At 43.0% G+C, this 20515-nt stretch overlaps 1 protein-coding gene across 5 annotated transcripts in view; it reads right to left on the minus strand.

Moving 5' to 3' along the window:
* Positions 1-20515, minus strand: part of FARP1 (FERM, ARH/RhoGEF and pleckstrin domain protein 1) — a 281479-nt gene that overhangs the window by 107655 nt on the left and 153309 nt on the right. For all 5 annotated transcript variants that reach the window (XM_063102933.1, XM_063102932.1, XM_063102931.1 and 2 more), the window contains exon 3: positions 3567-3671. In XM_063102933.1, coding sequence (XP_062959003.1) covers positions 3567-3671 — 105 coding nt within the window. The remainder of the gene's footprint in view (positions 1-3566; positions 3672-20515) is intronic.

The following is a 20515-nucleotide window of genomic DNA, read 5'->3' on the forward strand; positions in this document are numbered from 1 at the left end:
TGCTGATCCCTGCTCTAGTATGTAGGCCACGTTCCCCACTGTATCCACAGGTACTAAGACATTCAGCACATAGTAAGTTTTCATGCAGTGGTTTTTATTTGTATAATGAGTGACAAATAAACACCTACTTCCTTAAGTTATCATCAGTTTGTTTTGCAGTTGAACACATTCCTAAACAAAATTGTAAGGAAGGAACGAAATCATAAATATCAAGTCTGATAAAAACTTGCAAGTGAGCCCAGCAGGTACCTAGGAAGATTCATAGGTTTATAGATCCTAGCAAAAGAGCAACACCATGGTTAACAGAAAAGGCACTGAACTTGGAGTCAGAGGAACATGGTTAGAATCCCCACTCTGCTGGTAGCCAGCTAACTGGCAGAGCCAGACATGGAGCAATCCCCAGGATCTCAGTGCCCTCATTCCCTGAGTGCAAACACTGCTACTGACTTCTGGTGTAGAAAGGCGGCCTCAGCAGAACTGGAACAGGACAAGACTGGAATGAGGGAAGCCCTTAAAGCTTGCAGTGATTCAGGCAGGCACTTGGCGGGGTTGTTAGAAATAATGAGATAACATATATCTTCGGGTGTTTTGAGAATCATTATTTTAACGGAAAATAAGCCCTATGAAACAATGTTCCATAAAACTTGCTGTGCTTTAATTATGTGTTCCCTTGACTCTCTCACTAAGCTGTACACTCCTAATGAATGGGAGCCGTAGCTGCTTCTTGCTGTCACTTTATTTCACCTTTGTCCACAGTGTGAAGTGTGATGCCTGACAACACAATGTATGCACAAAATAATCCTTAAAAGAATCAATTAATATGGAGCTAGATTTGACAGGTGTGTGGCCATAAGGTAGACAACAGAAAAAGGGACCAGGAATCAGGGAGGCTAAGATTTAACGTAGGGACTAGAAAATGACAGTGTGTTTGGAAGTGGGAATTAGTCAGGAAAACACAATTTGCCCTCATCGTTAGGCGCACGACATCAGTGTTAGGCGCATGGCATCAATGTTAGGCACATGATATCATTGTTAGGTGCATGACATCATTATTAGGTACATGGCATCAATGTTAGGTGAATGACATCAATGTTAGGCACATGACATCATTGTTAGGTGCATGACATCAGTGTTAGGTGCATGACATCATTACTAAGTACATGGCATCCATGTTAGTCTAAGGACATAATTGTTAGGTGCATGATGGATTGGCTTAATCGCCACTGCTGTGAGCAAGGTCTGGGGGAGGAGCTAGCGAGTCCCCTCCCGCCTGCTCCTTCCTTGGAATATTCTCTTACCTTCTCTTAGGCTTCCTCCAGTGCCATGCCCCGCCTGGGCCCCTTCCCTTCACACTCCACGCTCTCATCCAGTTTCAGAGCTTCAACTGATATTCAAATTAATCGTATGACTCTTGACTTTGAATTTCCTCTCAGGTCACTTTCCTGTGCTCCAGGCAACACACCTGGAACTGCCCACCGGACATCTCCCCTGGAATGCCCGCTGATGCCCCAACTCCTTGTGTCTGGAATGGACTCATGATCTTCCCCCCTGAGGCTTGTCTCCTCCAGGGATGGGCAGTAGTGTCCACCCAGGTGGCAAAGCTGGGAAACCAAGCCATTCTGCGCCCGCTCTCCCTCACAAGTCCGTCCATTCAGCCACTTCCCCCCACAGCACCCCAAATGTCCTGAAGCCACCCACCTCCCTCTAGCCCCCCAACTCCCCACTAGTTCCAGCCAGCCTGGCCTCCTGCCTGAATCACTGCCAACTCCTAACGGCTTTCCTGATCCCAGCTTGTCCTAGTCCGACCTGGCTACAGCTGTCTTCCTAAACCAGAAACCAGATCGTATCGCAGCTCCCAAACACGCTGGCTCGGTGCAGAGCTGTGCCGTCCATTACAGCAGCCCCAGCCGCGTGTGACAACTGAGCAATGAAGTTCGGCTAGTCTGAATGGAGAGGGGCTGACGTGCCAAATACGCAGCAGATTCTAAGACTCAGCATGAAAATATCTTACTCACAGTTTTGCACTGATTTTGTGTTGAAAGGATAATGTTTTTGGACAGATAAAGTTAAGCAAAAAATATTTTTAAGTTAGTTTTGCCTGTTTTTTTTTAAACCTTTTTTTAAAAACATAACTGCTAGAAAGTTAAAATTACGTATGTGGCTCATATTATATTTCTACTGGACGCCAATGTCTAGAAAGCCCTTCCCCATCTGGCTCCCTGCCGACCTTTCAACCTTCTACCTCTGCCTTCGCCATGGCCCTCCCCCTCCCACCCCTCCACGCTGGCCTTATTTGCAGGTTCCTGAACAGCCCACATGCTTTCTGGTCTTTGTACACGGGGTGCCCCCTTTCCCTGGAATGTTCTTTCTATTAGGTCAATTCCTACTGGTGTCCCAGGACTCAGTTTTGCAGTATCTGGGAAGGATTTCTGAACATAGATGTTGTTTGTTGTGGCTGGCTGGTTAGCTCAGTTGGTTAGAGCGTGGTGCTGTTAACACCAAGGTCTGGGGCTCGATCTCTGTACTGGCCAGCCACCAAAAAAATTTTTAAATATTGTTTGTTTTTTCCTCCCCCCCAACACCCCCTTGCTCCAGTGGAGCACCCATCCCATACCCTGTACTGGCCGCGGACTCAAGCCTGACTCCCCACTGGGTTATAAACTCCCTGCATCTTACTCATTACTGGATCTCAGCGCAGTGAGTAGTAGACGTTCCGGGTACTCAGTGCATACAGAATGACAGAATAAAAAGAAACACAGCCAATGAATGTACAGACTAAAAAGGTGACTAATAAAAGGTAGACTTGGATACAGCCTTAAGAGAGTGCCATCAACCAAAAGAGATAGAAATACTAGGAAGCTATGACCTCGTTTTGGGTTCAAAATGGTGAAAGTTTTTTAAAATAATACTCTGACATATTTAACAACTTTAAAATGGTTGGACCTGTTGATTGGGCAATTTCATGGCTTTGAATTTGAACTACTGAAACACTTGGCCATGAGTGTAAACATAAATGTACTAGTATGTTCACTGTGGCATCATTTGTAATAACAGAAATATGAAAACAACCAAAGTATTCCATCATTTACAATGAAGGTTGTAAATGATACATATCCCTCCAGTGGAAGAGCACAAAGCTCTGAAAAAAAGGAAACAGACCCATGCTATAAAGGAAAGATTTCTCTTTTGTGGGGGAAGGAAAGTATAGGACACTGGATATTGTTTCCTCACATTGTATATTTCAAAGATAACATGTTTGCACTTATGTACACACAGACTTTCACTGGAAACACACACCAGAGTATGTGTACTCACAGGGTAATGGCGGTTCCTAGAGGAGAGGTAGGGGACAGGGTGAGAGGAGGACATCCTTCACTGCATATCCTCTTTGAACTTGTTAATCATATGCATTAATTACTTTTATTATTAAAAAAAAAAATACCAAGGGCTGTCTGGGTGCTTTTTTCCTCTATTTATTTCTGTATGGCCAAGGAAAGGTACTGAATATTCCCCCTCCCAAGATGGACAGACAGTAAAATAGCAACATTAATCGTGCCATCACCTACCGTGATCTTTTTGTGATCAGGAAACTCCAGGCCAAAATAGTCACCTTCCACAAGGTTGAGGTGGTTGCAAACTGCATCTAGCAGCACTTTTCCTGGAGCCCTTTGCTGTGAACAGAAACAACAGGCTTTACGCCCTCTGAGACACGCAGGGATGAACCCACAGCTCCTCCCCACAGGAAACCTCTCGATTCCCGAGCCCTTTACAGCTGGCCACCGCCCACCTCCTCGACACCCTGAACACCTGCCCCATTCACACCTCTGCTACTGCTGTCCCCAAACTTAGAGGTGAATCTCTGCCATTTTCTCCCCACCCCAATCCTGGGTACCCCCCTTTTAAAAGTAATAGACTTTATTTTTTAGACAGCTTTTAAGTTTACAAAAGATAAAGCGGAAAATACGAAGAGTTCCCATGTATCTCTCCCTCCCACACCCACAGCGTGCTCCACCTAGTCAACCCTCCCTCCTCCTACTGCCTGGCAACTGCCGCGCTGCCCACTGTCTCCATGGTGTTGCCTTTCCCAGAATGGCACATAGCTGGAATCATAAAGTATGTAACCTTTTCAGACTGGCTTCTTTCATTTAGTAACATGCATTTAAGATTCCTCCGTGTATTTTTATGGCTTAATAGCTCACTTCTTTTTATTGCTGAATAATATTTCATTGTCTGGATGTACCATAAATGTACCACTTTGGTAGAGCAATCCACTGTTCCCAACATACTTCGTGCATGTGAGCATTCCCCAGCGAGGCCAAAAAATATTTCATTTTTATTGCTGAATAATATTTCATTGTTTATCTATTTACCTATTAAATGACATGTTGGTTGCTTCCAAGCTTTTAAGAATAAAGCAATTATGAATAAAGCTACTATAAATATTGGCGTGCTGTTTTGTGTCGACATAAGTTTTCGACTCATGACCCCAAGCCTTTTTTGTGTCTCTGTGTCTCTCTCCTCCTCCAAAAAGCAGGACACCCTGTCCCTGTGTCTCTCTCCTCCTCCAAAAGTATGACAGCATTTACTGCTTTCTTCTGTAGGTTTCTACAGCACTTTGTTCGGATTCTCATCTAGACCATACCCACACTGAAGGTATATTCATCCCTGTATCCACAATGCCTAAAAACTGACCAATTCTGCTGATATGACTGAATGAACCAATGGATAAAGTTATCCATTCACTGTATCGTATATAATTAAGCATCTACGAGTCTGTGTCCCCGATTGATTTGGGGCTATTTATCTTTATATTCCTATTGTCTAACAAAGCACCTGGTACTCAATCAATGTCTGTTGAAATCAATACTACTCAGGTATTTTCTAGACACTGAATCTATGGGGAAAGGGAATATTATCTGTAAAAACCCAACTTCTGCCCTACAGAGCTTAGAATCGCATGCCTCAATTTCTCTTCACTATTTGGTAGATGCCTAATGAACCAGTAGTAGCATGGATCAAACTCTACCATATAGATCAAACCCTGGAAGAAAAATGTTTCAATGACATTGCCATCTACACTATTATGGATTGAACTGTGTCCTCCCAAAGTTTAATATGTTGGAGGCTTGGTCCCCACTGTGAAAGTGTTGAGAAGGTAAGAGATCCTATCATGGTAATTGAAAGGTGGAGCCTTGAAGAGGTGACTGGATTGTAGGACTGTGCCTAGTGAATGGATTATAATAGTGGTCAGGGGCGTGGTTCTGAGGGCTTCAAAAGAAGATCACATGAGAAGTTTGCTCTCTCTGCTTTGCCATTTTCTGCCACGTGAGACCCCTGGGTCACTGTCACCAACATCAAGACCCTCACAGATGTGTTCCCTGGACTTTGGGCTTCCCGTCTCTGAAACTGTAAGCAATAAATTTCATTTTCTTTATAAATTACCCAGTTCCAAGAATTTTGTTGTAAGCAACGGAAACGGACTCATACATACACTTACTGGTTTTATACTTCCACCTCCCCCCTGATAAGAGCAGAGCATTAGGGAATCAGTTAGTGACCCAGGAGACTGACTGACAGTAAGAGTTGAAGCCTGGGGAGCATGGTGATGGGCATGTCATTAGCCCATCCCAGCATGACCTGTAGAACCAATAAATATGCCTGAGTGTTTGACACAAAGCACCATTTAAAAAAATCAAAAAAACCAAGATGCCACCTTGTGCTCCCACTCTTGCCCTCGCTGGAATCTAGAAGATACTCACAGCTCCCTGAAGGTGTGCGTATTTCTCCATGGAAAATCCCAAACTCACCAGGCACTAGACCTTGAACGCCTTGTCCAAGGTCATTGGTGGAGTTACTGCACTTACACTGATGGCAGGAGTGACGTGATTATGTGTAACCCGCATGCTTCCCTGCCAACCTCCCCCCGCACCTCCACACACACTTATCCAGAGGAAGAGACTTAAGACAGCAGCAGAGATTCCTAGTCACCAGTCTTATGTTCCACCACTTTGGTGTAGCAATCCACTCTGTTTCCAACATACTTCGTGCATGTGGGCATTCCCCAGAGAGGCTGAAGTAGGGGGACAAGGAGCTGCTCTGTACCAGTCCCTGGTCCCAGGTTCAGGTTCACTCACCAGCCCCCAAAGAGCAACATGGTTAACTTATGCTACTTATTCTGGATCCTCTCACTCTAGTAAAATCCGCAGACATTGGTAAGAACATTACAAACATGGGCCAGGGGATAAACAGTTGTGGAAGACTTCCTGTATTTGTAACATTTTTTAAGGGAAGACCTCACTCCAGTTTCACAATCCTTCTTTCTCACAATTCTTGACACTTCCTATTTGTGACAAAAACAAGCCACCAATGATCTAACCAGCTGGCAGGCACTCATGCTTCCCAGAGAATTCCTGGAACTAAGGGAATTTGATAACTTCATCTAGATTTACAGAGCCTGGGAAAGGAGACTTCACAATTCAGCACTGGAAATCTGAACAAATGAAAAAAATTGATATACAATGGATGTCTTTATGGACGTGGTGTTAAACTGAGCACTTTACAGGAGAGGAAAGTTAACGTCTAACCGGGGTCCTGTGCTGAGTCAGCAGAGATTTTGTGAACGCCCTGAACATATCTTGGTAATGACACGGGGCTGGGTTGAGTCCTGGAACCTGCAGCATTCCCTTGGCATTTCAAACACTCATGTTCTCCCAGAGACAAGGGCAGCAAATGACTGATGAACTTCCTACAGAACAACAGGTTTGAAATAGATGCTTGGAATCTAGCTAATAAAAAAGTCTGATCTCAATTCTTAGATATTTCTTTAAAACTTATTATTTTGTACAAATGTTTACATAAAATGACTTTTCTAAACTGTACTAAAGTTATTTTTTTTAATAGGGAGACATCTGCTCATGGTTTGAATGATATAATTTTAACTCCTAAAATTCATCTATAAAATAGATACCTTTAACTCATTATATGAATTCTCCTGCAAATATTGGCTACAATCAGGGATATAAGGAAACCCAGTATATAGCATCACTAGGAAGTATTTGTAAGGACCTAAATGCACCCACTACATGACAATTTCATGGGTAAATGACATTACAGTGAGCTCCATGGACTCAGCATTAACATCCCAATGTGTCCTGGAAAGCTACAGCCTAAACTGCGTCCAGACATCATGATACCATGACACATTTGGGGGCCCCATTTTCTTTTCTTTTAGGAATTGGCATAGAACTGTCTGGGTGTATCCATGCACCCAAGGCTAAATTCTGCTTCAGAGAAAGCATCTCGGAAAAGGGAGGCTCAGAAAGAGTTTCCTCCTCATTCTGTAAGAAAAATTTTTCCTTTCTTCATACAGTAGATTTACTCCATCGGTCTGCAGCATATTTTCTCTGTACTTGTCTCCAACATGTTTTAGAACTTCACTCTGAAAGTAACTCTTCCAAATCACATCACAGGATGTAAAATGTTTTTTAGTTCCTCAAAAAACTACAAATAGAATCATCACATCACCAGCAGTTCCACACCTCGAGGTATAAATCCAAAAGAATTGAAAGCAGGTCTTGGAGATACTTCTCCACCCACGTTCACAGCAGCACTAGTCGTCACAACAGCCAAAAGCTGGAAGCAACCCAAGAGTTCATCGACAGATGGCTCGATGAACAAAACATGGTACAGACATACAAGGGACCACTATTCAGCCTGAAAAAGGAAGGAAATTCTGAGCATCATGAACCTTGAGGGTGTTATGCTAAGTGAAACAGCCAGTCACAGAAGGACAAATACTATATGTTCTACTAAAATGAAGTGCGGAGAGTAGTCGAATGTCATAGAGACAGAATGTGGAATGGTGGCTCCCAGGGGCTGGGGGGAGGGAGAGTGGGCAGTTAGTGACTAATGGGGACAGAGTGCCAGTTTTGCACAATGAAAAGAATTCTGGAGATGGACACTGGCGACGGCTGCACAACGGCTGCACAACAGTGTGGATGCACGGATGGACTGCCACGGACTGTACCCTTACAGTGGCTCAAACGGTACATTTTATGTTATGCATATTTTACTACAGGAACAAAATGCAGAAGAGGAGGGAAAAGTACCCGAGGAACAGAGCTCACATCTATAAACATCTGGAGAGGGGGACTCGCAGGGCCACCTGTTAACTCTACTTTTAACAAGAAAATAAAGAATCCATCTCTTTACATTAGACCTTAGAAAAATATTGAAGGTAAGACCTTATCATATGGGGAGAATAAGTGAATATCTATGTGCACACACTAAGTATTTGCTAATATTCCTTAGCACAAAGAACTCTTTTATATGTCTGGCCAAAAAAAAAAAAAGAAAGCATAAAATGAACATCTTTGGAAGTAACCACAAGTTATGCATTTGGGGCAGGCTTTGCACTGAAAGCCAATGATGGGACTCAAACGCTACAAATCCACTAGACCTTTATTGCTTAAAACAAAAACAAACAGAACAATAAAAAAAAAAACCTGTACACAAGTCAATAAAGTTTGAGGGAGAAAAAAAGGTAGCAGCAGCATTAAGATTAATAGATTAAGCTGGTAGAGCACAGAGAAGAGACCTGGAGGAAAATTCATCTGCAAAAGTATTTTCTCAAAACACACACACACACACACACACACACACACACTCTCTCTCTCTCTCTCTCTCTCTCAGGGATGTTCAAACTATCATACATGGCAACGGGAAACCAAGTTATTTAGGCATCATTTGAAAACCTGTTAGTAACAGTTTAACATGTAAGAGATCTGATGACAAATTTTTTTTAAATGTCCCTAACTACTTGTATTAGGGGCAGGGGGACAGATCTCTAAGGTTCTCATCACCTCTGAGAATGTGAATCTAGCCAACCCCATACACTGGTAGTTACAATATCCTAGGATGTTATATCATATTGTGTATTCCAGAAGTGTACTCCTTACAAGAGGCCAAACAGTAATTATAATGTTTTATTTTGGAGAACAAACCAGCAGTTAGTCAAACCATGTAATCAGATTTTTATCACTTTTTTCCTATTGGCTACTTTTAATTATGCTCCTAAAGCATGTGAATTTTAATCTAGCGCACAAACGAGTTGGCTGACCCCAAACTGTGTCTCTACTGCTTACTCCGTTTTGAATTGGCTTTTCACTGGATCCTATAAAATTAAATTTAGAAGGAGGTTTACATTCTTGTGGGAATGTCTGGCAAGTGAGCCCTGAATCCAAATTGTATGCACCTTCACATACAGCATCAAGCTATTAAAATTGCAAATCAAAGTTGCTGTAGTTTTAAAATATATCTATGTGCCTTTAAAACATATCTATGCCTTCAAGTTATTTCTACTGCATAAAGTTTTATGTGGGAGTATTTATTTTTTTCCTCTAAAAGAATGAAGACACAATTCTTCCTGTAGGTTGGGGGTATATTTTCTTTCTCTCCCTTTCCCTACCTGCTCGGAGTCTAAATAAATTAATCCCCTATTTAACAAAGCTAAAGTTCTGCCTTCGGAAATTATCTCATAGACGAAATCTATAATGTTTGACCAGGTTTACAAAATTTGTATCTACCATGGTTTCATTGGGCCTTTTCTGGAAGCATTTTGTTTTTTCTGTTTTGGGATTAGCGTAGCCATGACAACCAGGGCATGCTCTCATCCAGCAGAAGGAAAAGGCTTCTGTCAGAGGCCCTGTCCCCTCTTTCCTACCATTAATACCTACGAGAATATTGTTCAAAGTCCTACAACCCACTAACCCTCAACCCATCTCATCTGAGGGCATTACAAGGTCACACATTCTCTTATAGCCCTTTGGCAGCTGCTGGCCAGGCAGGCAGAAGTATTAGTAACTACGATGGCTTGAGGAGGCTGGGGGACACTTACGGGGTGACTATTGCCGGACGCGGGTCCACACCACACTAGGTACCGAGGGAACGGAAGTCAGGGTGACAAGCGTCTCTCTCTGAGGCAGTGATGCGGACAAATAACCATCTCAGTTAGAATGCGCAGTAAGTGGCATGTTAGAGGTCCTAACAAAAAGTTGCAGAAGAGAAGAGAGCAGCGGGCTACGCTCTCTGCGGGCAGCGCTCTCTAAGGACGTTTGAAAGCAGCCTGTCTGAATGGGTCGTGAAGGCTGAGTAGGAGTTTGCCAGGTGAACGCAGACGGAAATATGATGTCTTAGCCAGCTGGGGCCGCTGCAACAAAACATCACACACTACGTGGCTTAAAAAAACAGAAATTTATTTTTTCACAGTTCTGGAGGACTGGAAGTCTATAGCCAAGGTGCTGGCTGATTTGGTTCCTGGGGAGGCTCCCTTCTTGGCTTGCAGGTGGCCACCTTCTCACCGTGTCCTCACATGGCAGAGTGAGGGTGAGTGGGAGGTCTCTGGTGTCTCTTCTAAGGACACTAATCCTATGGGGTCAGGGCTCCACCCTTACGACCTCATTTAACCTTAATTAATTCCTCACTCCAAATACACCCACACAGGTTTAAGGCTTCAACAGATGAATTGGGGGGGAACACAATTCAGTCCACAGCGTGTGGGGTCACGAAAGGCTGGAGGTGTTATCTCCCCTCTAGGACTGATGTGAGAATTAAATGAAACTATGACCACAAAGCATCTAGCAAAGCACACATGACATAGTTCTCTATTATTGTCCTGGCTACTGTGATGGAGAGGAGAAATTTGAATTTATAGAATGAATGACAAGGGGGGCCGAGCCCATGGCGCACTCCGGAGAGTGCGGCGCTGGGAGCACAGCGACACTCCCGCCGCGGGTTCGGATCCTATATGGGAATGGCCGGTGCACTCACTGGCTGAGTGCCGGTCACGAAAAAGACAAAAAAAAAAAAAAAAGAATGAATGACAAGGGAATGGGTTGGCACTGGAAGGAGGTCCCATTTCCCAGCTCCATGGGCATGTCTCTGCAGTGTTCTGGGATGCAGAGCCTGGCTGACACAGCAGCAGGCTGCAGGACCGTGTCCCCAGAGATGAGAGTCCATGCTGGGTCTGTGCTTGAATCTGCCTCAGAACTCGGCTGGATGTGCTCCTGAGCAGCATTTCTCCAACGGAGCATGCCCAGTGACCATCTGCAGACGTTGATAAGCTGCAGATACTGATGCCAGAGGCCTGGGGGTGAGGCTGGAGAAGCTGGGCGTCTAACAAGCTCCCAGGGGCTGCTGGTGCAGCAAGGATCAGCTCTGCGTAGCAAGGTACCAGATACATGATGAGTTGCTACCAAATGACACACTGGTCCTCAGTAGGCAGGTCTGGCCGTCTCTATGGCCTCTCACTCTGATTTCCATCTGGAGTTAATATCAAGCCTGAGACTCAGCTGCAAAGATACCAAACCCACTGTTATGGACTGAATTGTATCTCTCAAAAAGAGACAGTGAAGTCCTAACCCTGAGCACCTGTGGGTGTGGCCTTATTCACAATGAGGGTCTTTGCAGATGTAATGAAGTTAAGTCACATGGGTGGTTCATGATCCAGTATGACTGGTGTCCTCCTAAGACAACGATGTGAAGACACAGACATACAGGGAGAGCACCTCATGCCGCTGAGACTGCAAGCCAAGCAGCACGGACAATCAGCCCCAGCAGCAGCAGCAGCAGAATCAAGGAAGGAGTCTGCAGAGTCTCAGAGGGCGCACGGCCCTGCTGACACCTGGACTTCAGACTTCTAGCCTCCAGAACGGTGAGAGAGTACATTTCCATTGCAAGCCACCCAGTTTGTGGTATTTTGTCAGAGAAGCCCTGGGAAACGAATACAGCCACTTTCAGGGCTACCCTGTCACCCAATTCCTTAGCCACATGTGAGCAGAAACAGTGTAGTTGATCCCTTTCAAATAAAGAGATCACAATGAAGTAATAACCCAATAGGCAGATTTGGAGTAATAGAAACATTCTGGCCTTCCAAATTTATCTAACTCGATAATCAAATACACTGAACAAATAGTATACTTATACTAATTGTGGGAGGTAGTTTATTTTTCTCTCAGCTAAAAGGTTTTCCTGTTTCTACCGTTGTTGCTCTAGATGTGAACATTACTCTACACTGAAGTTCTGTTTACAAATTTTCTCCTCCGAGACCCTCACAGCTTAGCTTGGTGAGGTGGAAGAAGCCAGAACCCAGGCTCAGAAGTCACAAAGTCCCAGCATCTGAGCTGTTCACCCAGAACGTCCCCTCACCTCAGCCTGGCCCTTCCTAGCCCCCCAGCTCATAGCCAACAAAGCAGAAGTTCAAGAACACAATTTGAGAATTCCACAGGAATCCACCTGTCTGTCTGTCAACGCATATTTTTCCTAGAGAGATTCGCACAAGACCACTGCCAGATTGGGCTTAATATAAACTAGGAAAAGAATGACAGACTTGTGACTAAATCTGGCAGACTGAACACACGCAGCTTATTGCCACTGTATCCAGAAACCCCACTAAAATGACAGTAAAAGAATAAAAAAAGGAATAAACTCATAGAAAGCAGAGAAAATGAGAGGAGACAGAAAGTGAGAGATTTCCCCCAAATTCTGGAAGATGACAGAGAAGAAAGCTGAAATCTAATTACAGAGGAGAGGAGAGTCAGCTATAGAAAGCAACCAAATTACGCAGAACTCCCCAAAAGGTCAGAAATGGTACTTCCAATGATGCAGGGTGTGGCAAAAATCTTTTAGAGACACTATAATTTGAATCCTCATATAGCTATATATAGTTTAAAAAAAAAAAACACAGGTTACAAAAAGGAATATTTGGATAATAAAGAGCCAAAAGAAGCAAAAATTTCACTGGAAGAGTTTAAAGTTGAGAACTCCCCTGGAAACTAGACCCAAAGGTAGAGAAATGGGAAAGAAAAGCAGATATAAGATATTTAAAGCTTTGGTGCAAGAGGCCCAACATCTAGAAATTATCTTAGAATAAGATGAGAAAATTTTCCTAACTTTGCGGATTGAAAAGGGCAAGGGAGTGTATCACAGAATGAATGAGTAAAAGCTCATCTCAAGGCAAATTATTGGGAAATTTTCGAAAATTAAGGAATGAAAAGAAGTTTCAAAAAGTTTTGAGAGAGAAAAGCAAAGGATAAAAACAATCAGAATGGGGCCGGCCCATGGCTCACTCGGGAGAGTGCGGTGCTGATAAAAACAATCAGAATGGCACAGGACCTCTTGAAAGCACATTAGAAGCCAGGACAGTCTTCCGGTCAAGATGGTGGAATAGACGGCCCCCAGAGTCACTCTCTCCCACAAATCAACCAATTTACTACTGTAAAAAAGCAATGACAGCCAAGCTGGGGCCACTAGAGCTCAGGGGAAGAGGATAAGAGACCTGGCATGAAGGTGGGAGAGGCCACAAGAGAAAGAAAAAACCACTCAGACTGTTTTGAGCCCCAGCCTGCATCTGGGCTGGAGCTGCTGAGCACACAGAGCAGGAGCCAGCAAAAGCTGCAGCTGTGCCCTTTGGATGAAGTTGCTTGGAAGTGGCAGGGGAGAAGGACAGCAAGACCTCTAACAGGGTTCCCATGGACTCACACAGAAGTGAGGAGCCACAACAGCTGAAAAAAGGAGCCACTCAGAGGCCAGTGAGTCATCGCAAGGGACCAGAACATGGCCCGTCCCATGGGAAGTGTTTGCAGCATGGGCGGTGGTGGAGACAGGTCCACCAGGAGAACACTGGGGCACAGCAAGGACAGCTGATCTGCCCCCCAATTAGTGCAGGACCACTCAAAGGAGACTGGTCAGGAATGCAGAATTGCAGGGGGTGCAGTTTGATGTAAACACTCAGGCTCAGACCAGAGTTTCTACACAACCCAGGTGCACCAGATCTCATGAGACCCAGAAGAACCTATAAAGACAACCATTAAAACCTGAGTGGAAAAAGGCTTCCCTAGGGAATCAGCAGCAAAGCAACAATTTAGCTCAGCCACAGAGCTCAAGTGCTGGTCCCCACAAGAAGTTCCCCATTTTAGAAGTAAGCAAAGGACAAAAAATTAGTTCCAGTGCAGAGTTTAAGTGGTGGGAACAGAGAATAATCCAACACAGAACTGAAAGAAAAAACAAAGTCCCCACAACCAGAGACAAAGTTTGATATTAACTAGTAAAGGGCTTATTTCACCAAAGAACACCTATGACACCTAGAAGGACGGGAAGTCCCCTGGGCTACCAAGCCAGAAAGGGTGGAGGGACGGGGGCCTCAGCAATGCCCCAACACTTGCAATCGGTCCTGAGGGTGGGGGCCAAGGGCCTTGGTCACACCCCCCCGACATTTGCACCCAGCCCGGTAATGACCCAGCCACCGCTGGAAGGCCCCCGTCTCCCCTGTGGGAACGTGGGGATGTGGGGCTGCCACAGGCCTCAATCCCACTCCTCCTCCTTCCTCCTTCTTCCATCTCATTTCCTTCCCCTTCCCCTCTCCCTCTTCCTTCCAACTGCTCCGCATGCTAGAATGTAAAAAAAAAAATATTTTTTAAAATGACATTTTCTTTAAAAAGAAAATAAATAGCTTTGCTTAAATATAAAATTTTCTAGATTCAAGAACACATTGATTCTTCAACATCACACCATCTGAATTGGTAATACTGCCTTTCAAGGATAATGCAAATAATTTTTTTAATTTCTAATTTTGAAAAACATTTATAACTGATTTATAATACTTAAAAATAATCAAAAGCCCAAATGCTCACCTCTGGGAAAACTGCTGGACACCATGGTATGTTAATAAAGTAGAATATTACATTAAAAAAAGAAAAAAGAGAAAAAAAGCAGACAGAATAGGGCATCCCCTTTTCACTCTGTGGGACATAAGCAGTAATGCTGGGGTAAATAAAGACACTAGAGGCAAATGCACGTGTCCCAGGGCCTCGCCCTGAGGGCAGAGGGGACCAGTACACTTGCACACCTGCACCTGTGCTGCACTCACTGGGACATACAAGCTGGAGGACAACAGAGTGCCCAAGGTCACAGTCACGTGAGAGGGGCTACTCTTTGGGCCTACTTTCCTCTTCTGTAAAATGGGCAAAACAGTATAACCACTTCACAGGGTTGCTGTGGGGATTAAATGACTTAGTATACACCAAGCTCTTAGGACAGTATCAAGCACTCAGCAAGCTCTACCGCGTATTAGCTGTGATGACGACAACGAAGAGGAAGAGGAATAAAAACTCAACAGGTGAATAGCGGACTGGATAGTTCCCCCATCAGGAAATAGTCTGATCACCACGAGCAGGACCCCAAACTTTAATCGCAAACTCTGGGGAGCCAGAACAGGCCTTTCGCTCTGGGAGAAGGGAGCTAAATGCTTAGGCCTGCCCACCAGACCTGCTCGCTGTGGCTCTGGGGTAGCTGCACTGCCTGCGAGGACACACTGTCTCCTTGTTCCCCTTGGCACCAAGTCCCAGCATTCAGGACACTCATTAAACACACTTTGGATTGGATTTCAGCATCCCTGACTCCAGGCCACAAAGAGAATGGGCCCTTTCAGCTCCCTGACTGTAATTTAGCGACGTTGCAGCCACGGTGTCATTAGCACAGAACTCCCCTCCTTCCTTGATTCCAAGACTCTGCAAAGAGAGACGTGTGGGTGTGTGGGTGTGGGGGTGGGTGTGGGGGGGCGTGGGTGTGGGTGTGGGTGGGTGTGTGTGTGGGTGTGGGGGGGGCGTGGGTGTGGGTGTGGAGGCGCGGAGGATTTCTCCTGCTTTCTTGCAAGCCTATTACGAAGCAAGCAAAAAAAGGAGCATGTTTATGGGAGAATTTAGCTACTCCCAGTGTTGGGTTTGTCTGCACCTGACCTCAGGCAATGTGTTGTGTTTTGATCACTTTTAGAAGCAGATGAATAAAAAATTTTTAAAATTTATCTACGTAAAAATATCTTGCTTGACATTTTGGTAATTTAAATTTCTGTTAGGCAGGAAATGAAAAGTCACACCGAGAATGAACAGGGCACGAATAAAGCAGGTCACAACTACTCAAGGAAAGCAGGACACCACTGCCACAGAGAAACACACTCACCTGGCTCCTGATGCCTGCGTGGCCTGGCACTCTTCCTCTCGGGCTCCGTGGCCTAATTAAGCCACGAATGGCATTCAGGCCACTGAGCCTGAATTTTTTGAAAAAAACACCTGATATCATACACTTGGCCTCCAAAGTTACTGTTCCAAAGGAAGATGGAAAGTAGATATTTTGTTGAAATTAGCTTAATGTTTGAACAGAAAAGTGATGATTTATTAAAACAAAGCCACCAAATTACATATGTGGTTCTCGTGTTTCTCCATGGGTGGGAAAGTTCTTCTACCTTGTTTTTGAACACAGCTTTCCCCCAAGAATCAACCTCTAAGGAAAGCAAACGAAAGAAAAATTATTCAACTCTTTAGAGACACTTTCTAGAGAAAACAATTTTACCATTTTTTTCAATCCATTGGTAGGAAGGAAGGGAACATTTTCTCAATCCTGCAAAGGGTTTTTAAAAATTTTTTATGCAAAACGCTTTTAAATTAAAAATACACGAGTCAAATTGAAGTGTGAAAATGCAGCCTTCAGGATCCTTTAAGAATTCTTGGCTCCGGGGCCTCCAGAAAACCTCCCAAACAAAGACTTTTTATTTTTCATTCTTTTCCTATGTACTTTTCAAGTTTAATATTCTGTTAAACATGGAAGTGAGTGGGAGTGGGCTCCTGCTTAAGGTTTGGGTATTTGCAAAGATGGCAGAGTCCTAACAAAATACTTAGTACTTATCTTCCCTTGAAAAAGCAGAAAGCTCAGATTAATATAAGAGCACAGACTACAGGGAGGAAAAGGAAACTTACAAATAAGTACATAACGAAAGTACCAAAAGCATATCCAATAGACACAGAAAGTAGAAGCGTGGTTGCCAGGAGCTGGGGAGAAGTGGGGAGTGAAGAGTTAGTGTTTAATGGGTGCAGAGTTTCTGTTTGGGAAAATGAAAAAATTTCTGGAGATAGATGGTGGTGATGATTAAACAACACTGTGAATGTAATTAATGCCACTGAAGTGACACTTATCAATGGTTAAAATGGTAAATTTATGTTATGTATATTTTACTACAATAACAAATATGGGGAAAAAAGCATATCTAAAAACACTGACGATTTACTAAAAGGACTGGTAAGTTGGGAGGAAGGGTAGAAAAAGTCAAGCACTATAAAATGTATTTTCATTATAAAGAAAGATGAAGGGAAACCTAACTTTCAGGTCACTATCAATGCATGCAGCTATCACTGCTAGGTATAAAAATGTATGAGATTACATTTGGGAGTAGCACAGAGTGGGACAAGACAGGGATTCTAGAATCATCAGGTCATGACTTTGAAGACTGGCTTGCCACTTATCAGCCCATGGCCCAGGCAAGTTACATGGTCCACCAGGGTACTGGTGTTCCCATCTGAACAATGGAACAATACTACCCCCTAAAGGAGTGGTTGTGAAAATTAAATGAGGTAAATACAAATAAAGTGCCAAGCATCAATGTCACCATCGAGCAAGTACCCAATGAATCAGCTAACCATTATGCTTCATTTTTAGTTTTATTTCCAACTTTTGTTAGCTATGAAAACTCCATCTTTTCTATTTTTAAACCTCCCTACACTTCCACCACTGTAAAATAAAACTTATACTTTCCCTTATATCCCACTCTCTTTTGATGAGGAGTCAGGGAATGAGATAATGCATATGAAAGGAAAAAGAGGGGGAGAAACAGAGTCTGTACAATCTACAAATTAGGGCTGACAGCCCCATACAACCAGCAACGTGCTAGAGTAAGACAAAATATGAGCACAAAGATTTTAGAATTAGGAAAAATAAATTTACAAATAAGTGTATGGTACCGAAAGCATATCCAAAAACACTGACAGTCTACTAGAAGGACCAAAAGATTCTCAATCAGTAAACACATTTCTTAAAAACAGACAATAAGCTCCTTAGCTGTTAGTAAACCACAGTTCTGAAAAGCAAGATGATTCTGCTTGGTTTACACCACAAATTGTGTAAGTTCTTACAAACTCAATAGGAAGGAATGCCGATCAATGGCCAGGATTTAATTAAGGTGCTAATTCGAGTATGGCAGTAACTCCGAGGGGACTGTGAATGAGGCTCACCTGGACACTTTGAAGCATCCACACCCTCCAACCCCAGACCTGGAGAGTCTGGCATGTGTGATTGTCCATGCAATGATTCTGACTTGTGCACACACGTTCATGGCACTTGGGAACTGGGATAACACAGCTTACCTTTAATGACATTCTTTTCAAGTTCACCTTTTTTGAGTAACTTGATAAAATTTTTTCATTACAATTTCCATGAATTTCTCCACCTACATTTGACCTCTGTCACTTATGACTGCCATCTGACTTATCACATTTCTCTGTCTACATTTGACCTCTGTCACTTATAATTGCCATCTAACTTACCACGTAAACAATTTCCAAACAGCTTCTCATGTCAGCTCCATCAGAAACAGTCACCTTCTACTATATCAGATATGTCACTCCTCTACTCAAAACCCTATTCACTCAGAGTAAAAGTAGTCCTTAAAATGGGTTTTTAAAAAAAAAAAAGGGAGCCCTAGGTGATCTGCTGCACCTGTCACCCACCTGTGCTCAAATCCAACTGCTTTCCCTCTTGCTCACTCCACTCCAGCCACATTAGACACACACCCACCTCAGGGCCTTTGCACAGCCTGGAACACCCTCTCCCCAGAAATATTAATGGATAATTCCCTCCCCTCTTTCTCATCTTTGCACAAATGTAGGCTTCTCAATAGGGCTGACCCTGGCCACCTTACAAAAATCTGCAATTTGCCCCATACCCCTTATTCTGCTCTATTTCTTTTTATTTTTCACTTTCACTTGTCACTCTGTAACATCCAAAACAACGCGTCTCCTTCTAACATTCTGTATACATGTTTTATTCACACTCCATGAGGACATGGATCTTCATCTGTTTTGTTCACTAGAACTGCATGATACATAGTAGGTGCTCGCAAAGATCGGATGAATGGATGAAAGAATAATTTAAAAACCATAATTGAAGAGACCACAATAGCACAGTCTTTAACAGAAACAACTATAAGCTGGGGTTGAGATTCTAAAGCCAACTAGAGAACATATTTTTATTTCAAGAAATTGTTGCTCAATGAGTTGACTTCTTCAAAAAGCTATAAACGTGTACCACTAACTAAAGGCCACCCCAGGAAAAATGTTTGAAGTAAAATAAGAAAATCGAGGACGACATTCTGCTCATCAGAAACATGTTAAATTGCACCACCATGCACAATAAAACTAGTCATGTGACTGTCACATATGAAGTGAAACACCTACAGGAAGATTCGATGTGCACAGTGAAAGCACTACATCACAAATAGTAACTCAGTTACGATTTGTAACCTCTGCCTTATCTCTCAGTTGGCTTTTAAGAATAAATTAAATATATGAATACACTGATGTGTTGACATTTGCTGATTCAGTGCTTTTCGAGTACCTGGAACTTCAGATCCCATTTTAACTGTTTCACTAGTTACCTTTATTGCTCTTGTGCGATGGTTTCAAAATCTGGTAAAAAAGAAGGATGCTCGGGGTTTAGCATATTCCATTGTTAATTCATACTGGTTTTCAGTTCTTGGCTCAGTTTAAAACCCTAGTTATAAAGGCTTATCTTATAGTAGAACATCCCAGCAATCAACATTTTAATGACATTTCACCTTTATGTAGGTAACATCACTGTTCAAAGTTAGTGGTAGGAAAACTGAAAGTAAACGTAAGATATGATAGAAAGCATGGGTATAGATACACTCTTTAAACAAAATCCTGCCCAATTTATAAACTAAATTAAATAATGTGGGCAGCCTACAGTGGCCTAATACCAGCACTGACATAAAAGCCATATTTGCAAATATAGAGGTGTTTCTTAAAAACAAAGCCAAGCAATAAGAGCTATCTTTAAGACAGAAAATCTTTCTAAGTCTTCCTTCTATGATTTAGTAGCATCCACAACATTCATCTGTGGTGGTTATATACAGCAAGGAATGCACACATGTGAAAACTGAGGGTGGCTCCATCCAGAGAGTCAGTGTTATTCAGAGCGACGGCATCTTCCATTAGTGTGCACTCAGTAAATGCATTTTGTCTAAATTTATAAACAATAACATTAGTGCTCGAAGCAAATCAAATTAAAATACTGAAGGGCAATAAGCATGTTTTTGAATCAAAGATTCTGTCACCTGTCAAAAATTAGACATGCCCTAAAAAGAAATAGAGTTCGCAGGATTGCCTAGAAATTGGACAGCTGAGACGAAATTCTGGCTGATACAGGCAGCAAAAAGTTCTAGTTTTAAAAGACTCCATCTGGCTTTTGCCATCTAATTTCTTATTAACCACACAGGATGACTTTAACATTTTAAGCTGTGATACCAAAAGAAAAGCTAGTTAGAACTATATACACTAGTGCCTATACACTGGCTACTCTATTTTACAAAAAACACTGTGAAAATTATATTTTGTTC

The sequence above is a fragment of the Cynocephalus volans genome, chromosome 7, assembly GCF_027409185.1.
Source record: "Cynocephalus volans isolate mCynVol1 chromosome 7, mCynVol1.pri, whole genome shotgun sequence".
NCBI classification, from domain to species: Eukaryota; Metazoa; Chordata; class Mammalia; order Dermoptera; family Cynocephalidae; genus Cynocephalus; species Cynocephalus volans.